The following is a 19,417-nucleotide window of genomic DNA, read 5'->3' on the forward strand; positions in this document are numbered from 1 at the left end:
AGCATATGGAAGGAGATGTTTTCTGTCACCCATGAATATTTGCAATCACTCAATTGACCTACATTATGGAGGGGCATTGTAAGGCCCAATTTCCCTCTGACACTAACCTGAAGCTGAATTTGGAGCTGAAGCTATAGAAAATGCCATCTTATCTAAGGCTTCAGTCCAACAAAGCACTTCTGCAAATACTTTAAGCACATGCACACTCCCACTGAAATCATTGATTAAAATGTTTACAGTTAAGCTCATGCTTTACTGGATCATGACATTAAGTAAAATTGCCTATCACTTTCCTATGTCATCGACTTCAAGGCGGCTACCCACATCTTTAACGTTAAGTGCATGCTTAGTGCTTTGCAAATAATCCTCTTCTTGATCTAATCTGAACAGCACCAATGATATCTGAGCGGTTTATGTGGAAGAAATTAATTGCACATCATTATGGGCCTTCCCACTTTTGGTCAGGGCATTTTTGTACATATGTGTCGAGAGGTTTGTACAAAGCTTCTGAGCATCTCATTGAACAATAAAATGATATGTACGTCCTCCTGAAAAGTTCTGAGAACATTGCTGGGCTGAGCAGTGCTTTCTGTAATGCCCTTGAGAAGCTAAAGGGGATTAGCTAGCTTCTGAGTGAACAGAAGCTGTTATTGATTGATGGAAAACCATAAGCTTGTAAAGGAATCGCAAGCAAAAAGTGTTTTTTTTTCATTGACTAACTGTTAATCTTTGTCCTTGTCTCACAAGGGTTAACTAGCATAATATGGTGCTTAATTTATATTTGATTGCTTGCTATTGGCATATATCTTGGTAACTTAGCTTATGAGAATAGTTCCTGGCTTCCAACAGCGTTCAGCAAGAGAGAACTACTGCCAGGTTGTGGAGTAAACGGGGATTCTGGCTTCTGTTTACTTGTTTACTTTTGTCTAAAGCACTTTTTCTTCAACAAATGAGTGAGCACTAATTCTTACCTTTGCGAGCTGATATTCATAGAATCCTAGAAATGTAGGGCTGGAAGGGACCTTGAGAGATCATCAGTTCCAGCCCCCTGCACTGAGGCAGGGACAAGTATACCTAGGCCATCTCTGATAGATGTTTGTCTAACCAGTTCTTAAAAATCTCCAATAATGGGGATTCCACAACCTTCCTTGGTAACACATTCCAGTACTTAACTATCCTAATATTTAGACAGTTTTTCCTAATATCTAACCTAAACCTCCCTTGCTGCAAATTACCCTGATTATTTCTTGTCCTGTCTTCTGTGGATATGGAGAACAACTGATCACCATCCTCTTTGTAACGCTCCTTAGCATATTTGAAGACTGTTAGCCAGGTCCCCGCTTAGTCTTCAATTTTCAAGACCAACTTGCCCTGTTCTTTTAACCTTCTTCTACAAGTGTTTGCTCATATCGATTCCAATTAGGTGCGCGCGCGCTGCGTGCACAACCGTCGGAAGATTTTTACCCTAGGAACACTCGGTGGCTCGGCTGAGGCACCCCCTCGAGTGGCGCGCTTATGGCACCAGATATATGCCCCTGCCGACCCAGCACACCCTCAGTTCCTTCTTACCGCCTGTGACGGTCGTTGGAACTGTGGAGCGCAGCTAGCTGTTCTCCACTCTCCCTAGCATGTGTTTTTCCTTCTTGTTAATAGTTCTCATTAGTGATAAGTAGTTGTTAATAGTTGTTTTGTTTAACAGTTGTAGTAGTTAGATTAGATTCGTTTCTTTCTGAGAGGGAGCGGGGACTCGGCACCGTCTCGTACGGCACCGTCTTGGCCATCCCGCTCTGCTTCTGCATCGTCACGCTCTCAAGGTGGCTTCCATGCCCTGTACTAGGGCAAGGGCGATGCAGGCCCGTGGCTGGAAGAAGGCCAGGACCCAGGCCAGGAACCCCCACAGTGGTCCTTTTGGACCCTTGGGCATACCATCAAGCCCAAGGGGCTCCTTCGAGGGCTTCTCGTTCCGCTCCTTCGGAGCCACGAGTACTGGAGGCCACAGTATCTCGCCCCTCCCCCCCCCCAGGGGATGCTGAGGCAACTGCTCCAGTGCCATTGCAGGCCCACCCTGCTAATGTCACGGACCTTGACCACCCTCCAGAAGAGGACCTCACCCAGGATCCCTTAGCCCTGGGGGTATCTTCCTCGTCCTCACCGGATGAGGCGGTGGCGGGCACTACAGTTACTGGTCCTCCCCCTATGGACCTCCGCGCCCACCAGGAACTGCTCCGCAGAGTAGCGCGCAATATGAACCTCCAAGTGGAGAAAGTGGTGGAGGTAGAGGACCCTGTGGTGGACATTCTGTCGGTGGAGACACCGTCCTGAGTGGCCCTCCCCATCATACGGACTATACAGGCCACCGCCAGAACAATCTGGCAGTTGCCACCGACGGCCAAAGGCGTGGAAAGGAAGTACTTTGTTCCCTCTCAGGAATATGGGTTCCTTTACACACACCCCCAACCGTGCTCCCTTGTCATTGCTTCAGTCAATGAGCAGGAATGCCACGGCCAACAGGCCCCTGCGCCTAAGTCGAAGGATGCTAGGCGCCTAGAATTGTTTGGGCGCAAAGTTTACTCGGCGGGAGGCTTGTAGCTCAGGGTGGCCAACCAACAGGCACTCCTGAGACGTTATGACTATAATTCGTGGGTGTCTATGTCCAAATTCAAAGAGTTGGTCCCACAGGAGTCCAGAGAAGAGTTTGGAGCTCTAGTAGAGGAGGGCAAGAAGGTGGCCAGAACCTCCTTACAAGCCTCTCTGGACGCGGCGCACTCGGCGGCTAGGACCCTGGCCTCGGGCATAGCCATACGCTGCATCTTATGGCTGCAGGTCTCTGGATTACCACCAGAGTTGCAACAGATGCTCCAGGACCTACCCTTCAAGGGCCAGGGTCTGTTCTATGAAAAGACAGACTCAAGGCTGCAGAGTCTGAAGGACAACCGGGCCATCATGCGTTCACTGGGCATGCATACGCCGGTAACGCAGAGAAGGCCCTTCAGGCCGCAGCCCCAGAGATTCTACCCTCCCCTTCGGCCAAGGCAGGACTCCTCGAGAAGAGATGGCCGGGGTGGTAGGGGGAGACAATCTGGCCCTCAGACGGGTCAGAAGCAGGGCCCCCCGCAAACCTTCGGCGGGGCCCAAGCAAAACTTTTGAAGGTGCGCCCGAGGGTGGAGCACCAGTCTCCTTTCAGGATCCTTTTCCACCCTTCTCCAACCGGCTCTCCTATTTCCTCCCTGTGAGGTCCCACATAACATCAGACCGCTGGGTCCTACGCATGGTGGAAAGTTGATACTGTCTCCAATTTGTTTTGTTCCCCCCTTCCCGCCCTCCCTCCCCGTCCTTCTTCAGGGACACCTCTCACAAGCAACTCCTCCTACAGAAGGTGCAGTTGCTCCTGGCTATCGGGGCGATAGAAGAGGTTCCAAGAGAACTGCGGGGCAGGGGCTTTTACTCCCATTACTTCCTAATCCCCAAGGCAAAAGGGGGGCTACGGCCCATTCTGGACCTGCGCGGACTCAACAAATTCATGGTCAAGTTGAAGTTCCGCATGGTTTCCCTGAGGACCATTATTCCCTCCCTGGATCCTGGAGACTGGTACGCCGCCCTCAACATGAAGGACACGTATTTCCACATAGCGATTTACCCGCCCCACAGGCGTTTCCTCCACTTTGTGGTCAACCAACAGCACTTCCAATTCACTGTCCTCCCTTTCGATCTCTCCATGGCCCCCAAGGTGTTTACAAAGTGCATGGCTGTTGTAGCTGCTTCCCTTCGTTGACAACGGATCCAAGTGTTCCCGTATCGCGACGACTGGCTCATTCGAGGTCGCTCCAGAGATCAGGTGCAGTCTCATGTTCAGACCACCATGGCCATGTTCAATCAACTAAGCCTACTGTTCAACCTCGCGAACTCTGCTCTGATACCAACCCAGAGGATAGAATTCATAGAAGCAGTCTTAGATTCTGGCCTAGCCCGGGCACTTCTGCCAGACATGAGCTTCCAGTCCATAGCGAACTTCATCCGCAGCCTGCAGACTTTCTCGACCTCAACCGTGAAAATATGCCTATCCCTCCTGGGACACATGGCATCTTGCACGTATGTGACCAGACACGCCAGGCTACGACTACGCCCGCTGCAGGCCTGGCTATCAACAATTTACCGACCAAGTCAGGACAGCTTGCACACGTTAGTTGCCATTCCGCCAGGAATATTAGCCTCTTTAGACTGGTAGTTGGACCACAAGGTAGTGTGCGAAGGGGTGCCATTTCATGCCCCACAGCCCTCCGTGTCCCTGGTCACGGACGTGTCATCCCTGGGATGGGGGGCCCACCTCAGGAATCTCCGTACACAGGGACTATGGTCGGCAGCAGAGTTATCCCTACACATCAACGTACAGGAGCTCAGAGCAGTGTGCCTGGCATGTCAAGCATTCTGACAACACATTCAAGGCCGTTGCGTTGCAGTCCTCACACACAACATAATGGCCATGTTTTATATCAACAAGCAAGGGGGAGCCCGGTCGTCTCCCCTCTGTCAGGAGGCCACTCATCTGTGGGAATTCTGCATAGCCCTCTTGATCCATCTGGTGGCATCGTTTCTTCCGGGAGTCCAGAACACCTTAGCGGACTGCCTCAGCAGATCATTCCTGGCTCACGAGTGGTCGGTTCGCCCGGTTGTTATCCATTCTGTCTTCCGGAGGTGGGGATTTCCCCTGATAGACCTATTCGCCTCCTGCGACAATCGGAGAGAGCAGAACACCTGGCATTTCCAAGGTCGCTCCCTGGGCTCTCTCTCGGACACCTTCCTAATACAGTGGAAGCCTCACCTGTGCTGTGCCTTTCCTCCATTCCCACTAGTCCACAGGGTCCTGCTCAAACTCTGCAGGGACAGAGCCTGGCTGATTTTGATCGCCCTGGCGTGGCCCAGGCAGCACTGGTATACCACTCTCCTCGAACTGTCAGTGGACACTCCGATTCCACTCCCACTGTGGCCAGACCTAATCACTCAAGATCGTGGACCGCTCCGTCATCCCGACCTGCAATCTCTCCACCTCACAGCGTGTATGCTGCATGGCTAAACCAATCTGAACTGTGCTGCTCTCACTTGGTTCAGCAGGTACTTTTGGGTAGCAGAAAGTCCTCGACCAGATCCACATACTTAGCCAAGTGGAAACGTTTTTCTTACTGGTGCACCCGGAATCATAAGACTCCCCTACGGGCGCCGGTTCCTGTCATCTTGGACTATCTCTTCTCCTTAAAACAGCAGGGCTTGGCTATATCATCCATCAGAGTGCACCTGGCAGCTATTTCAGCGTTCCGCCCGGGTGAGGACAGGCATTCTATCTTCTCCAATCCTATGGTCACTAGATTTCTCAGGGGATCTTAACCTGGTCCTCTCCAGGCTCATGGGTGCTCCCTTTGAGCCCATGGTGACCTGCTCACTCCTGTACCTTTCCTGGAAGACAGCCTTCCTCGTAGCTATAACCTCGGCGAGACGTGTATCGGAGCTTAGAGCTCTCACATCGGAACCACCGTATACAGTGTTTCATAAGGACAAGGTACAGCTGTGACCACACCCCACCTTCCTTCCTAAGGTGGTGTCTGCCTTCCATGTCAACCAAGACATCTTCCTTCCAGTCTTTTATCCGAAGCCGCACGCCTCTTGATGGGAGCAACAGCTGCACTCCCTAGATGTTTGCAGGGCCCTCGCCTTTTACATCAAGCGAACGAAACCTTTTTAGAAAGACGACCCAGCTGTTCGTAGTGGTGGCAGACCGGATGAAGGGCCTCCCGGTCTCCACCCAGCACATCTCGTCCTCGATTACATCATGTATCCATGAGTGCTATGACTTAGCTGATGTCCCAGCTACACACCTGACCACCCACTCCACTCGGGCTCAAGCTTCGTCCTCCGCCTTCTTGGCTCATGTGCCCATACAGGAGATCTGTAGGGCAGCAACTTCGTCATCCGTGCATACCTTCACTTCCCACTATGACATAGTGCAGCATTCCAGGGGTGATGGGGCATTTGGTTCAGCGGTCCTTTACTCCGCGACATCTCACTCTGACCCCACCTCCTAGGTAAGGCTTGGGAGTCACCTAATTGGAATGGATATGAGCAAGCACTCGAAGAAGAAAAGACGGTTGCTCACCTTTGTAACTGTTGTTCTTCGAGATGTGTTGCTCATATCCATTCCAAACCCACCCTCCTTCCCCTCTGTCGGAGTAGCCGGCAAGAAGGAACTGAGGGGGCGCTGGGTCGGCAGGGGCATATATCTGGTGCCACAAGTGCGCCACTCCAGGGGGCACCTCAGCCAACCCACCGAGTGTTGCTAGGGTAAAAATCTTCCGACGATCGTGCCTGCGGCGTGTGCACCTAACTGGAATCGATATGAGCAACACATCTCAAAGAACAACAGTTACAAAGATGTGTAACCATCTTTTTCCTCAGGTTTTCTAAACTTTTTATAATTTTTGTTGCTCTCTTCTAGACTTCCTCTAGTTTGTCCACACCTTTCCTAAATCGATACAGTACTCTGGAAGAGGCCTCACCAGAGACAAGTAGAGTGGAACAGTTGCCTCCCATGTCTTAAATATGATACTCCCCTGAGTGCACTCCAGAATATTATCTTTTTTCACAACTATATCACATTGTTGGTTCATATTCAATTTGTGAAGTACTTGAATTCCGAGATCCTTTTCTGCAGTACTACTGCCAAGCCAGTTATTCCCCATTTTGTATTTGTGCATTTGATTTTTCCTTCCTAAGTGTAGTACTTTGCAGTTGATTTTATTGAGTTTCATATTGTTGATTTCATGCCAATTTTTCCAATATTACATAAGAATGGCCATCAGACCAATGGTCCATCTAGTCCAGAATCCTGTTTTCTGACAGTGTTCAGTGCCAGATACTTCAGAGTAAATGAACTGAACAGGGCAATTTTTGAGTGACCCATCCCGTCATCCAGTCCCTGATTCTGGCACTCAGACATTTAGGGACATACACAGCATAGGGTTCCACCCCTGACCATCTTGGCTAATAGCCATTGATGGACCTAGCCTCCATGACCTTATCTTATTCTTTCTTGAACCCAGTTATACTTTTAGCCTGGCAATGAGTTGTTGACTGCATTATGTGAAGAAGTACTTCATTTTGTAAGTTTTAAAACTACTACCTATTAATTTCATTGGGTGACCCCTGGTTCTTATGTTACATGAAGGGTTTCCTATTACTCTTATCCCAGGTCTTTGCTTAAGAGCCTTTGGTGTGGGACCTTGTCAAAGGCTTTCTGAAAGTCCAAGTACACTGCATCAACTGGATCACCCTTGTCCACAGCCTTGCTGAAACTCTCAAAGAATTTTAATAGATCAGTGAGGCACAATTTCCATTTACAAAAGCCATCTTGACTGTTCCCCAACATATCATGTTTATCTGTGTGCCTGATAATTCACTCAGAGCAGCCACATTCAGTGAAATAACACCAGAAGGCAGACCTACTGTTGACAATTATTGGGCCAGATCCTCTCTTGATGTAAAATCAATGAAGCTGTGTTGATTCACACCATCTAAGAATCTAGATAATTGATTTTTATGGCAGAAAACCCTGGAAGCATGAAAGGAAGCTAGGGAACTGAATGTCATCTGGGTACATACCAAATTTAACATTTATCATCTCTTTTCAGATACGATGTTAGCCTAGAGAATGCTAGGAAAGTTGGTGTAAAAAAATCCATTACCACCTACACATCTTTGAGTTTCACAGAGTTTATTTCCTTTGGAGCCTTTGCTCTTGCATTTTGGTACGGAACCAAACTCACTGTGGAGGAGAAAGAGAATTATGATATCAGATGTGTGTTAATTGTAAGTATAGCACAGTATAGTCCGATTAGCTGAGACAAACTTTTTAAAAATGGTCTATACATTAGAGAAAATGCTTTGTTGTTTAAGTACTGAGTAAAAAGCTCTCTAATTTCTACTCGGGCACAAAGTACCCATAGGACTAAATGTTAAAATATGTTTAATATAAATCAACAGAGATGTTGAATCTACATATTTAAGACCTCAAAGTTCCATAACAAATATCTCATTTGGTCAGTGTCTGGAGTGGTTCACGACCATGAATGCCTACCTCCGAGCAGGCTGTCAGAAAACAGGGCAGACACCCCGAACGGGTGGTGTGTTCTATAATTAGATTTCACCAAGCCAGTAACAAATGTGAATTCGGGGATCATTATACCAGTCTTACCATGGACTCACAGACAGACTCTCCAGTCTATCTTGCCACCCAAACAAACTTGACTTCGTGATAAAAGGTCATTTACACCAAAAATCACACCACATTCAGGTTGCTTCCAGTCCCAGAGACTAATCACTTACCCTAGATCAATTGTTATCCTAATTTTTATACCAAAGACAACGCTAGTAGACAATTCTATAGTAAACTAACTAAAGGTTTATTAGCTAAGAAAAGGTAATAAGAGTTATTGAGAGCTTAAAGCAGATAAAATATATGTACAGATGAGTCAGTCTATAATTCCAAATGGTAGCAGAGATGTAGTGTTCTGCCAGTTTCCTAAAAGTCTTTCAGGGCTACCCAGAATAACTCAGGGAGTCTCCATCTCCATGTTCATTTATTCTGCCCTGTTAGAATCCAAACAGTGCAGAGATGAAGGATTTTTCCCTGGATCCATACTCATAGTTTTCTTCCCACAGAAAACAAGCTGATGGGGTCAATACCCATGTGGGCTTTTCCTTTGATGGTAGAGAGTGAGGAATACATTTGGAGTCTTTGACCTTCAATCATCACACATAATGACCACTTGCTTTGAAATTAACACTTTTCTGTCAAAGTTCTTCATTTGCATTCCACAAGGTTTCTTTCTCATTTGATGGGTTATTTACTGACAAGGGCATACACTATGTGAATGTTTGCTACAGCATTATAACAGGATCCAGATAGTGAAAACAATGCATTAGTTAAAACAATGTATTAACATCCCAGTAGTTTTCATGAAGTTTAAACGCCAAATACATTCTGATACATTTAACAATCACTTTGATCTATACTAATACACAAGTGAATTGACCTGGCTTCCAGCTATGTGATCTGTAAGCATTCAGTGAGGTCTGGAACTTTGGCATGAGCTGGCACCTGGTCTGCCAGTGTCACAGCCATGTGACCATCTTTCTTTTTTTTTTTTAAATCCCTGCAAGGGATTATTGTACTTTACCAATACGTTTAGATTATTTTTCCTTTGGAAAGGAATAAGGCCCTGGTCCTGCAAAGTCTTAGGTACGTGCTTTATGCACTGTGAGTAGCCCCATTGACTTCTGATGAGAACTTGAATTCAGTGGAACTAGTCACAAGGCATAATGTTAAGCATGCACTTTGAAGGATTGGGGCCTCAGGAAATTGGATTAACTCTCTTTGAGGACACTGAGGTTTTTAATATTGCAAAGAGATGGAGAGAGGTCTAATTTCACTATTTATTCTCTTCATGGGAGTTAGTGAAAGCAGCAGCAACAAAAAAAGCTAATCCAACTGTTAAAGGGCCTGTTAACAGTTGGCTGCACCCAATAGCTACATTCACCACTTCCTGTGTCAAATCCAGCGAAAGAATAAAAACTGGGGGAGCTGGAAAAATGCAGCCTGAAATCTTAGTTTTGATTTTCTTTTTTTATATTTTTTCTGGAAAAGCTCTTACAGAACCACCAGGATTACCGTGACATTTAGCACTAAGGAAACTGCTGGTCTGGAACCACTGTATGCTAGCTCCTGTTTTTGTTCCCTGTAGGTAGTATTCTCTGTGCTCCGTGGCACATTTTTTCTCGGACAGAGCTCCCCATACTTGGAAAGTGTTGCCAATGCTCGAGGTGCTGCCTATGAAGTGTACAAGGTTATCAATAAGGTACTTAATGTCACTTTTCTAGCAGTCTGAAATTTCTGATTTATTTCTCCAAAAATTCAAAAAGTGGATGAACTCCATAGACTCATACCACTGAAAACAAAAATAAGAAGACATTTCTATTCATATTAATGAGCCTTAACCAAAGCCCTAAATGTGCTTATTGCAAACTTGGGGGAAATTCAGATCTATAGCTCAACTTTACAGATTGGGGCCCTCTTTCCTGTTAGGTTTGTCATTCCCTTATTTATTTAATTATTTTATTTATTTGAGTAAGTGGTGAAGAGTTAAGTGAAATGACATTGCTCTTTAAAACACAAGTATATGGAGTAGACATGATTTCAGTTCAACTGCTTTTGATTTGGAGATTAACAGTGCTGTTGAAAGCTATGGTAATACTGTTGCTGGGGAAGAGGGATGCCACACTTTCAGTAACTAACTCTTAGAATTTTGTACAGCAGTTTGTTATATATCTGCAGTCTCAGGTTCATATTAGGTTAGAACAAAGGGCTGAGTTTTGTCTTCTGTTATGGCCATAAATGCCGATCGGTTTCAGTGAGCTTGTGTGGATATAACAAAGGGCGGAATTTTGCCCAGAGAAACTAAATTAACGGTGATCAAACTCTGTGTAACCACCTCTGGGGTTGGTTGTTCCTGACCTATTACACTAAGCACGTCTTTAGGGGACTCGCCCTGGACTACAGCAACAATGGCTACAGAGACTCAGGACTCTGTTTTCCAGATTGCCTAGAGTCCTGGATGGAGATGGAACAAGCTGGAAGCTACTACCAGAACCAATCAGAACTCAGAGACAAAGGGTTTGGTTTTATTTTTGGTTGTGCTGGTCTTGGAGTGGAGCATAGAGGGCCTAGGAGGTCCCCTTTAAACTACCTATTCCTACTCAAAGAGAAGATTTGAACTCTGCCGGTGGTTACTGGGTCATTGAAAAGTGTCAGTTCAACAGAGAGCAGCAACCTGGGAAGAGGAGGAGCAATTCCAGGTCAGGCTATTCAGCGCCGGGCTAATTTTCCATTGGACTTCAGACCAGGGAGCCTCAGGATGATGGCATCTTCTTAGGGATGAAGACTTTGTAATAAATCCCCAGTTTATTTATTTTGCTTGTGCATTTTAAGCCAACCAACAATTACAGGCTGCATCACTCCTCCAAGAACTGATTCTCAACCCACATTCTGCCTAGGCAGATACTGGGAGGGAGCTAAGGGATTTGGGCCCATGGTAAATGTTGGGAGATGGATGATTTAAGGTATACTTGATGTTTTATTATTCTATTTCCTCCTGTTCTTTCCTTGTCCCCTATCCCAAAATGCTTTGCAAGGTATACAGAAGGATTGCATTTCACTGATATGCAGAATCCTCTGGGGTGAAATAAGCAACCAGTGATCAGTTAAACTGCTATGTAGTGTTGCAGTGTTTCTTTTATTGTCCTAAACAACTTATCCTTCTAAAGCCACAACTGTAAAATCACAGAAATGTGTAATACCTTTTCAAAATCTCTCTCCAGCACCGTCTTCTAGATAGCAGTGCCAAGGAAGGATACAGACCTGACAAGCTCAAAGGAGACATTGAATTCAAAAACATCCATTTCAGTTACCCATCTAGACCTGATGTTAAAGTAAGTGATCATTTAAAATTCATCTTTGCAGTGAAAAGCTGCTGCCATTATCTGTGTGACCAAAAAGAAAACTGATATTTTATCAATTTAATGTGTTTATTTTAATTCAGTTTTTTTAGTGTCCATCCTGTACTCTGGGTATTTATGCACCACAGTGTGGTTTAGTTGAAAGAACATTGGGTGAGGATTCAGGAGACCAGGATTCTATTCTCAGCTCTGCCACTGGCTTGCGAAGTAACACTTGGCAAGTCACTTCACCTCTTCTTCCTCAGTTTCCCCATCTGTAAAATGGGGATAGTAATACTGACCTCCTCTTTAAAGTCCTTTGAGATATATGGATGAAATGTACTATGTAAGAGCTAAATGTTGTTATCATAGTTATAAAAATACAACAATAAAGCAGGATGAATGTACTTCCAAAACTAAAGCTCTGTCTTCACCACCATCATCCACCTTTTCTTCATTTTTACCTGCTGGAAAAAGCAAAGGAGAACAAATGGGGCTTACAGCATAACCTGAAGGTGGTAAATTTGGCCTCTGGTGAATTGAATCAGAAGCAAATTCTTCTTTCAAGCTCTCCCACCAAGAATGCCTCACCTCCAGCCCTCATGTGGTTAAACCCAGAAAGCTGTTTATGTCAGTGCTTCAGAAGACCTCAGCTGCTGTGATATCCCATGTGGGGAGAGGTAATCTTAGAGATAGCCAGGACTCAACCTATTTTAAGGTTAAAGCCATTATTCTAAATCACTCCTGACAGCGAAATGGAAGCCAGTGTAGATCACAAAGCATGGAGGTAAGATTCTTCCTACAGAAAATGCCCTTTAAGAAACAGACTGCCATACTCTCCACCAGCTGAAGTTTGTGAGGAGAGTCATCTTATTGTAGAGTCCCATGTATGGTACTTTGCAGTAATTCAATACTTCTCTCTGGATTGACATCTGTACCAGAATTGAAAGTTCAGAATCTTCTGGCCAAGTGTAAAAGTCAAGCAAAATGCTATTTGCCACTACTGCTTCCTGCGTGCAAAAGCAGCTCTGGATCCAACAGGTTACAAACTCACCTGAGTGTGCTGCTGTTAGCTGTGCCAGTTCTTCGGATGGGTTCCTCCAACCTACAAGTATAAACTCAGTCATCTCTGAGGTGAGTCATAGCTGACTTGCCTGCATCAAACCCACCCTGTAACTTACTGGCTAAGCCAGTCAATTTCTCCCAGCTGGGTCTGATGAAACAGAGACCTAGAGCTATGTTATCTGAATACTGAAGACAATGTAGTCTGTACTGTCTCACTGTCTTCCCGTAATGGTCTTGCATACAAACTGAGCAGGAGGGTGACAAGACAGAATCCCACATCACTGTACACCAGAGAAGTCCTGGGCCGGATGAGCCACAGTTTGGGTCTGTGGCTGGAATGGGATGGAGCCATTCAAGAATGATTCCATCCATCCTTTTCAGAGTTCACCCTGTGTCAGCAGCGGCTCATTATCAATGGTATCAGAGGTAGCTGGCAAAGCTAAAAGAATCGTTCTGGATACCTGGTTCTCATCAGTCACCCACCAAAGATGATCAACATACAAGATCAAGGCAATCTCCATTTCATACCTAAATTTGGAATGAACCGGGTCACAGAGAGCTGAAGATTCTAGTTATTGTCAGCGTTAACTTGACATGCCCTTTCCTGCCTTACCTAAAAAGGCAGAAAGAAGAACAGGAGTACTTGTGGCACCTTGTGCCTAAAAAGGCAGGTTAGAGATGGGATGGTCGTGATGAGAAATGATGTTAAAGGGGTGGAGAATGATGTTATTGCTTGATCAAGCAAACACCAAAGCTCATCTGCTATTAGCTTACTGGAAAACTGGAGTTCTTCTGGTATAGTATAAGGAGAAAAGAACAATATTACTGTTGTTTTGATCTTCTATTGCAAAAATTGTGTAGTCCTAAATCAGCCTAAATATCAATATACATAAGAGTTCCCATAGGAGACAAATATTTTGGCCACTAATAATATTAGACATTTATAAGATGGGATAAACGGACTGAGGTAAAATGTTTCTAAATGTGAACATTGCAACAAAAGTGTCATTACTCCATAACTAATCCCTCCCTAGTAAATTCTAGAGATTGTCGAACCCTGACTCTTCATTCCATTGGGGATATTAAAACACCCACTTTGTTTTCAGAGCCAAAGTTTTTTTTCTTAGGTCAGTCTTTATAGAATAAGAAGAGAACAAAGCAAGATTGTTATTAGCAATATAAAAAGTGCCTTGTCATCTTCGAAGTGCTTTCCAACCAGGATTGGAACAAAGGACTAAAAGCAGGCCTGGGAGTTCAGTACACTGTTAGACCAGACCTCTCATTATTGGCTTGATCATGATGCCAAGCATATTAATGGACCTTTTTCTAAACAAACCATTTATTTAAGTAGCTCTATATTTATTGGACTAACATATAAATATTATATTTCCAGATTCTCAAGAGCCTGAACCTGAAAGTTCAATCGGGGAAGACCATCGCTCTGGTTGGCTCCAGTGGCTGTGGCAAAAGTACTGCTATTCAGCTGCTACAGAGATTCTATGATCCAGTCCAAGGAGAGGTTAGTTTGGATGAACTGTTGATATTCCTGGTTACTAGGATGAAGATTAGTTTCCTGACTAGATTAAACCTATACTTTAAAATGACATTACAAAAAATTGGATTCTTGAAAGAACAAAAGATACATAGCATCCAACGAAATTCTGATACTGATTTTTCATTACTTGTATGCCATGACGATGAGAATATTGTAAAAACCTAGATAGGACTTTACTGATATTAAGGGAAGTCAAAATTTGGATTTAAGTATTTGGGGATATTCTTTTTGTTTATCCTGCTCCTTCCATTCTTCTAGTCTGAAGTGATTGTGAAGATATATTTTTAATTCTTCCTGGTCATTTTGTTTAAATTTTATTGCTTTATTCCACGTGAGAATAACTATTTGCTAAACAAATACTTGTCAATTATTACATCATTATTATTATTATTATTATACCATTATAACAACTAATTATTTTAAACATAATACATTTCCCCAAACTCTTCATTTATGCCTTTCCACTCAGGTTACCTTAGATGGACAAGATATTCGGACACTTAATATAAAGTGGCTAAGAGAACGTATTGGCCTTGTAAGCCAGGAGCCTATTTTGTTTGCTGCAACAATAGCTGAGAACATTCTCTGTGGCAGAGAGGGTATTACTGATTCTGAAATTGAGAAAGCAGCTAAAGAAGCCAATGCTTTTGATTTTATATCCAGACTGCCTGATGTGAGTTGATGTACTTTTGAGCACCTTATAATTATGACAAATACTTTGGTTTCTCTCTCTCCCTCGGTTCTTCTGAATTTTTGTGGCCCAAATTCTCTGCTGGTACAAATAAATGGTGCTTCACTAGCTTTTCACTGCTGTTTTGTCATTTATTCCAGTTGACAATTTGGTCCACAATGGTCTTAATTTACAATACTAATTATATGTCAAGTGGCAACATTTTTTAATAAGGTGGATACAGAATTTCTATGGAAAATGAGAGTTTTTTCAATTTACCAGATTGTTTTTATTCTGTTTTCTTCTGCTAGCTACTATCTATCTTTTCCCACTTCCAATATTCCCATCTTTTGTTATTTGTTTTTTAAACTGGGTTGAGATTGGCAAACAAAATTGCTTTGATGTGGTCCTTAGTAGTCACTGGTTAGTATTCTTAGCCAATCAAATGGCTGGATTCCTTCAGCCAATTCTAGTTTTGTCTGTTTTTTCACTTCAGTTGCTTCTTTTTTATAATAATTGAAAAATCTAATTGTAGAGTACATTCTTTAAGCTAATAGAAAACCATCACACCACATACTAATTCCTGGCCAACTAGAAGGTGAGACAGAGCCAAAAATGTAAACCGATCATTAAGAATTTTAAACTGTCCTCTGCCTCAAAGGGAAAAAACACTGAACGTAATTGGCCAAGACAGTTCTTTTAGAAATCATTATTCTTAAAGCATTTATTGGAGCATCCATCGTAAAACTTTTAAAAGAGGGAATTTCTGTTTGTGATAGTAACAATATGATGGGAGTGGGGGGCTTAAAAGGATTTCAACTGACCCCTTCTGCAATCTCTATGCTCCTCTGGTTTTCTCAGAAATTTAACACCATGGTGGGGGAAAGGGGAGCTCAGCTGAGTGGAGGGCAGAAACAGCGAATTGCTATTGCCCGTGCCCTAGCAAGGAATCCCAGGATTCTGCTGCTGGATGAAGCCACGTCTGCTCTGGACACCCAGAGTGAATCTATTGTGCAAGCAGCTCTTGATAAGGTAGGAATCCTATTGCTAGAGTTATCAATCAGTATTAAGAAGCACAATAACCGTATGGCAAGCATGACATTAAAGGCTATAGCATGTCATCCGTTTTTAAGCACAGCTCTCCGCTGGTTTCAAGGAGGGCATTGGAATCAGTAGGGATGCATGCTCAAATTTTGGTGTCAGGATATGACCCTGTCATATTTAATCAAAACTCCATTAAGCAATCTCGGGTTGCCACCCCTGAAACCCCTCCCCCCTTCCACCTCTTCCCCTGAGGCCCAGCCTCCATCACACGTTCCTCTTCCCACACCTCCCATTGCTTGCTGGAGCATCTCAAGGAGCTTGCCTGCAGGTAGGAGGTGGCCTTGCTGAGCAGAGGCTGGTGTGCGTTAATGACCCAGCACTTCTCCCCGCCCTGCAGTAACTGAGCTTTTGGTCACCAAAAACTGGGCACCTGGACAAAGAAGCCAAAAAACAGACTGTCTGGATAAAACCCAGACAGGTGGCAACCCTAAAGCAATCACAGGCTCTGTTTCCTGATTGCCAGGATATTTGCATGTAGACAGAAGTTGTCTTCTTTAATGCTGGTCTCCACCACATCCTGCCTCACATCACAATTGCTTGCCTGGTGGTAAACTGTGAATGTGGCATCAGGAATTTTACTTCTACATTATCAAAGCAAGGTGCCAGCATTGTATGGATTTCTACAGGGCAATAATAAAAATACATTGTGCTTATCCAGCACTGTATCTTCTCCAATCACTAAAGAGGTGTTTTAATAATCTTCATAACACTGCTGGGATTTAGGGATTATTTTCTCCATTTTGCAAATGAGGAAACTGAGGCACGGACAGGTTAAGTGGACACACGGTGAGTCGGCGACAGAATCTGGAACTACGCCTGAGTGAGGCCTACAGGACTGGGCTGCAGCACTGCTGACATGTATTTGTATATAACCAGTGGTGTATCATAAAAATAAGCTCTATAAAAGAGCCAGCCTCCCATTAGTACTCAGTAATAGTAAACACAGAATAGCATAAGTTCTGTGCGTGGCTCCAGGGCACTATATGACCCACAGCATTTTTCTGCAATAAATGTTAAGTCTGTGGGCCTAAATTCTGCCTTCACTTATACCCATCTGACCACACTGATATCAGTTAGGGTTGCCAACCCTCCTGGATTGGCTTGGAGTCTCCCAGAATTGGCATCGATCTCCCTGTGACCATTGAAAGCAATCCAGGAGATTTTAATAGGATTTTTTCAGAAAATGATATTGTCGTGTTGGGGGAAAAAAAAATCTCCTGGAATAGCTTCAGTCAGAGTTGGCAACCCTAATATCAGCATTAGCTCACGGTGTAATTGAGGGTAGTATAGGTTATATCATTATTTATACTGAATTACTCACACACAATACATGAAAAGAACATTAATGTTCCAAAGTCAAGCACTCAAAATTTAGGGAATGACAGAATTAAAGTTGCCTGGTACCAACATTAATTTGGTCCCCTTGTGCGTCTGCATTAGGGGACAGTCTTCGGTTATATGATCACATACTATTTTTTCCACAAGACCCGTGCTTCATTCAGTGCACAGGATGGTGCTAGTCAACATTCAGTGCTAGTCAATATTTCTTTTTATCCTCCGCATTCAATGTATGCCCCCATGCCATTCAAACCCTGCTCTGAAAACAAAATTATTAACTTCCTCATGGGCTTTTCTATACCTCTCATCACTCTAGTATCTGAATGCTTCATAAACACTAATGAATTTATCTTCACAACACCCCCGACAGGTAGTGTGGTAGTATTACTCCCATATTACAGACTGGGAACTGAAGCACAGAGATGTTAATGTTAAAAGTGCATACTACTTTTGGGTGTATGATCTGCGATGCCCAGGACTCAATATTTCAGAGAATTTTGCATTATACAGCGCTATATATGTTAAAAACACATCTCCCATTGACTTCAGTTGCAGCCGTGAATGCTCAGCACAGAGACAGGGATAGAATCCAATTCTCTAGGGCAATACTCAGCTGCTACAACAATAATGAGACCATCCTTTCTTTTCCTGCAATCCCCTTCCTCATTCACTACACACCTTACAACTTCTGCAACAAATAAGACGGGTTTCCTGCAGACAAGATCATCCTTTACTGCATAACTTTGATTCCTTCCATAATCACTGTTCATTCTGCTCTCCCCACTTTTGTTTCCTGTGCCTGGGGCCACAACTCCCCCTGACTATAGGGAGGAGAAATTGCAGGCAAAGTCCTGTTCAGCCCCCACAATCCTGGGCTGGAACATGTTTAGTCACTCTGTGGGGATGGTGCATGTGCACTCCTGTCATACAATGCAGCGAGCTCAGACTGTCACTTCGGGGAATTTAGCTGCTGAACTCTAATAAGTCTCTACTGAACACATGCAAATTGAGATTTTCAGAGCCTCATAACTCGGCCAAATTTGGGCAGATTTTCATGGGAATGGTAAAAGGCACATCCCTGGTACCAGTGAGACATGCCCATCTCCTCCAAATTTCAAGTCCCTGCCCTCAAGCATTTAGGTGATAACGCTTCTCAATTAAACAGTTATAAGAATTTTTTTAATCTGGGCAAAACAACATTATTTTTCTCTAACCTCATTCTGGGAAATCATTGAACCATTTTTGCTTAAATTAAAAACCGTCTGAGGCAGATACCAGCATGGAAAGTTTCGGCCCAAATAATTAAATCTAGGCAAAGTTATAAGCATCTGACAACAGGTCTTACAATTGGAACAATCGGGCAACCTTAGCTATAGGCATTGGGTACCTGCACAGTCTATACAATTAATCCACATTTCCCTGTCATTATTATAAATGTGGATTTTGTAATCAGAAGTGTCCTTTGGCTGTTAAATCAAACAGCATGCATGGCAATAATCATCAGCTATAAAGGGTCAGCAGGGCTTTTACACTTGTATTTTCCACACTATTGCTGTGCTGTTAGGTAGGAATTTTCTGTTTTTTTTTTCCCCACCACATTTTAAAGTAAATCTCTCGTTTCTCTCTCTCTCCCCCCCCCCCGGTAAGGCTAGGGCTGGACGTACCACCATTGTGATAGCTCACCGTCTCTCCACAATCCGGACAGCTGACATTATTGCTGGATTTCACAACGGTGTTGTTGTTGAACAGGGAACACACAATGAACTCATGACACAGAAGGGTGTCTACTATTCTCTTGTGATGCAACAGGTAATGAGATGTGATAGAGCACTCCTGACTAAATGCTTCAGATTTACTGGCCGTCTCTCTACTCCAGAAAATTATCTGTATATCTCACTCAACAGGTGCTGATTTATGTATTTGCTGGTGGGTGCTCCTCTCCGTCCCCTTCCCCTCCCATGTGACCTGTGGGCAGTGCCTCGGGGGCGGGAGGGAGGCTGAGCAGGGGTGGCACCTCTGGGTAGAGTACAGGCGGGCCTCAGGGGGAAGAGGGTGAGCAAGAGCGGGGCCTCTGGGTCGAATGCGGGTGGGGCCTTGGGGAGGAAGAGGCCAATCGCGGGAGGGACATTGGGGTGGGGCCACAGTC

General features: G+C 44.2%; 1 protein-coding gene across 1 annotated transcript in view; it reads left to right on the plus strand.

The window, feature by feature from the left end:
* The first annotated feature begins 2,649 nt into the window (after positions 1–2,649).
* The window catches only part of LOC112061348 (ATP-dependent translocase ABCB1-like), a 44,868-nt gene continuing 28,100 nt past the window's right edge, over positions 2,650–19,417 (plus strand). The window contains exons 1-9 of the mRNA XM_065579207.1: positions 2,650–2,970; positions 6,486–6,555; positions 7,671–7,855; positions 9,790–9,903; positions 11,423–11,533; positions 13,998–14,123; positions 14,629–14,832; positions 15,691–15,861; positions 18,919–19,080. Coding sequence (XP_065435279.1) covers positions 2,650–2,970; positions 6,486–6,555; positions 7,671–7,855; positions 9,790–9,903; positions 11,423–11,533; positions 13,998–14,123; positions 14,629–14,832; positions 15,691–15,861; positions 18,919–19,080 — 1,464 coding nt within the window. The remainder of the gene's footprint in view (positions 2,971–6,485; positions 6,556–7,670; positions 7,856–9,789; positions 9,904–11,422; positions 11,534–13,997; positions 14,124–14,628; positions 14,833–15,690; positions 15,862–18,918; positions 19,081–19,417) is intronic.

Source organism: Chrysemys picta, unplaced genomic scaffold (assembly GCF_011386835.1).
Source record: "Chrysemys picta bellii isolate R12L10 unplaced genomic scaffold, ASM1138683v2 scaf151, whole genome shotgun sequence".
Lineage (NCBI taxonomy): Eukaryota > Metazoa > Chordata > Testudines > Emydidae > Chrysemys > Chrysemys picta.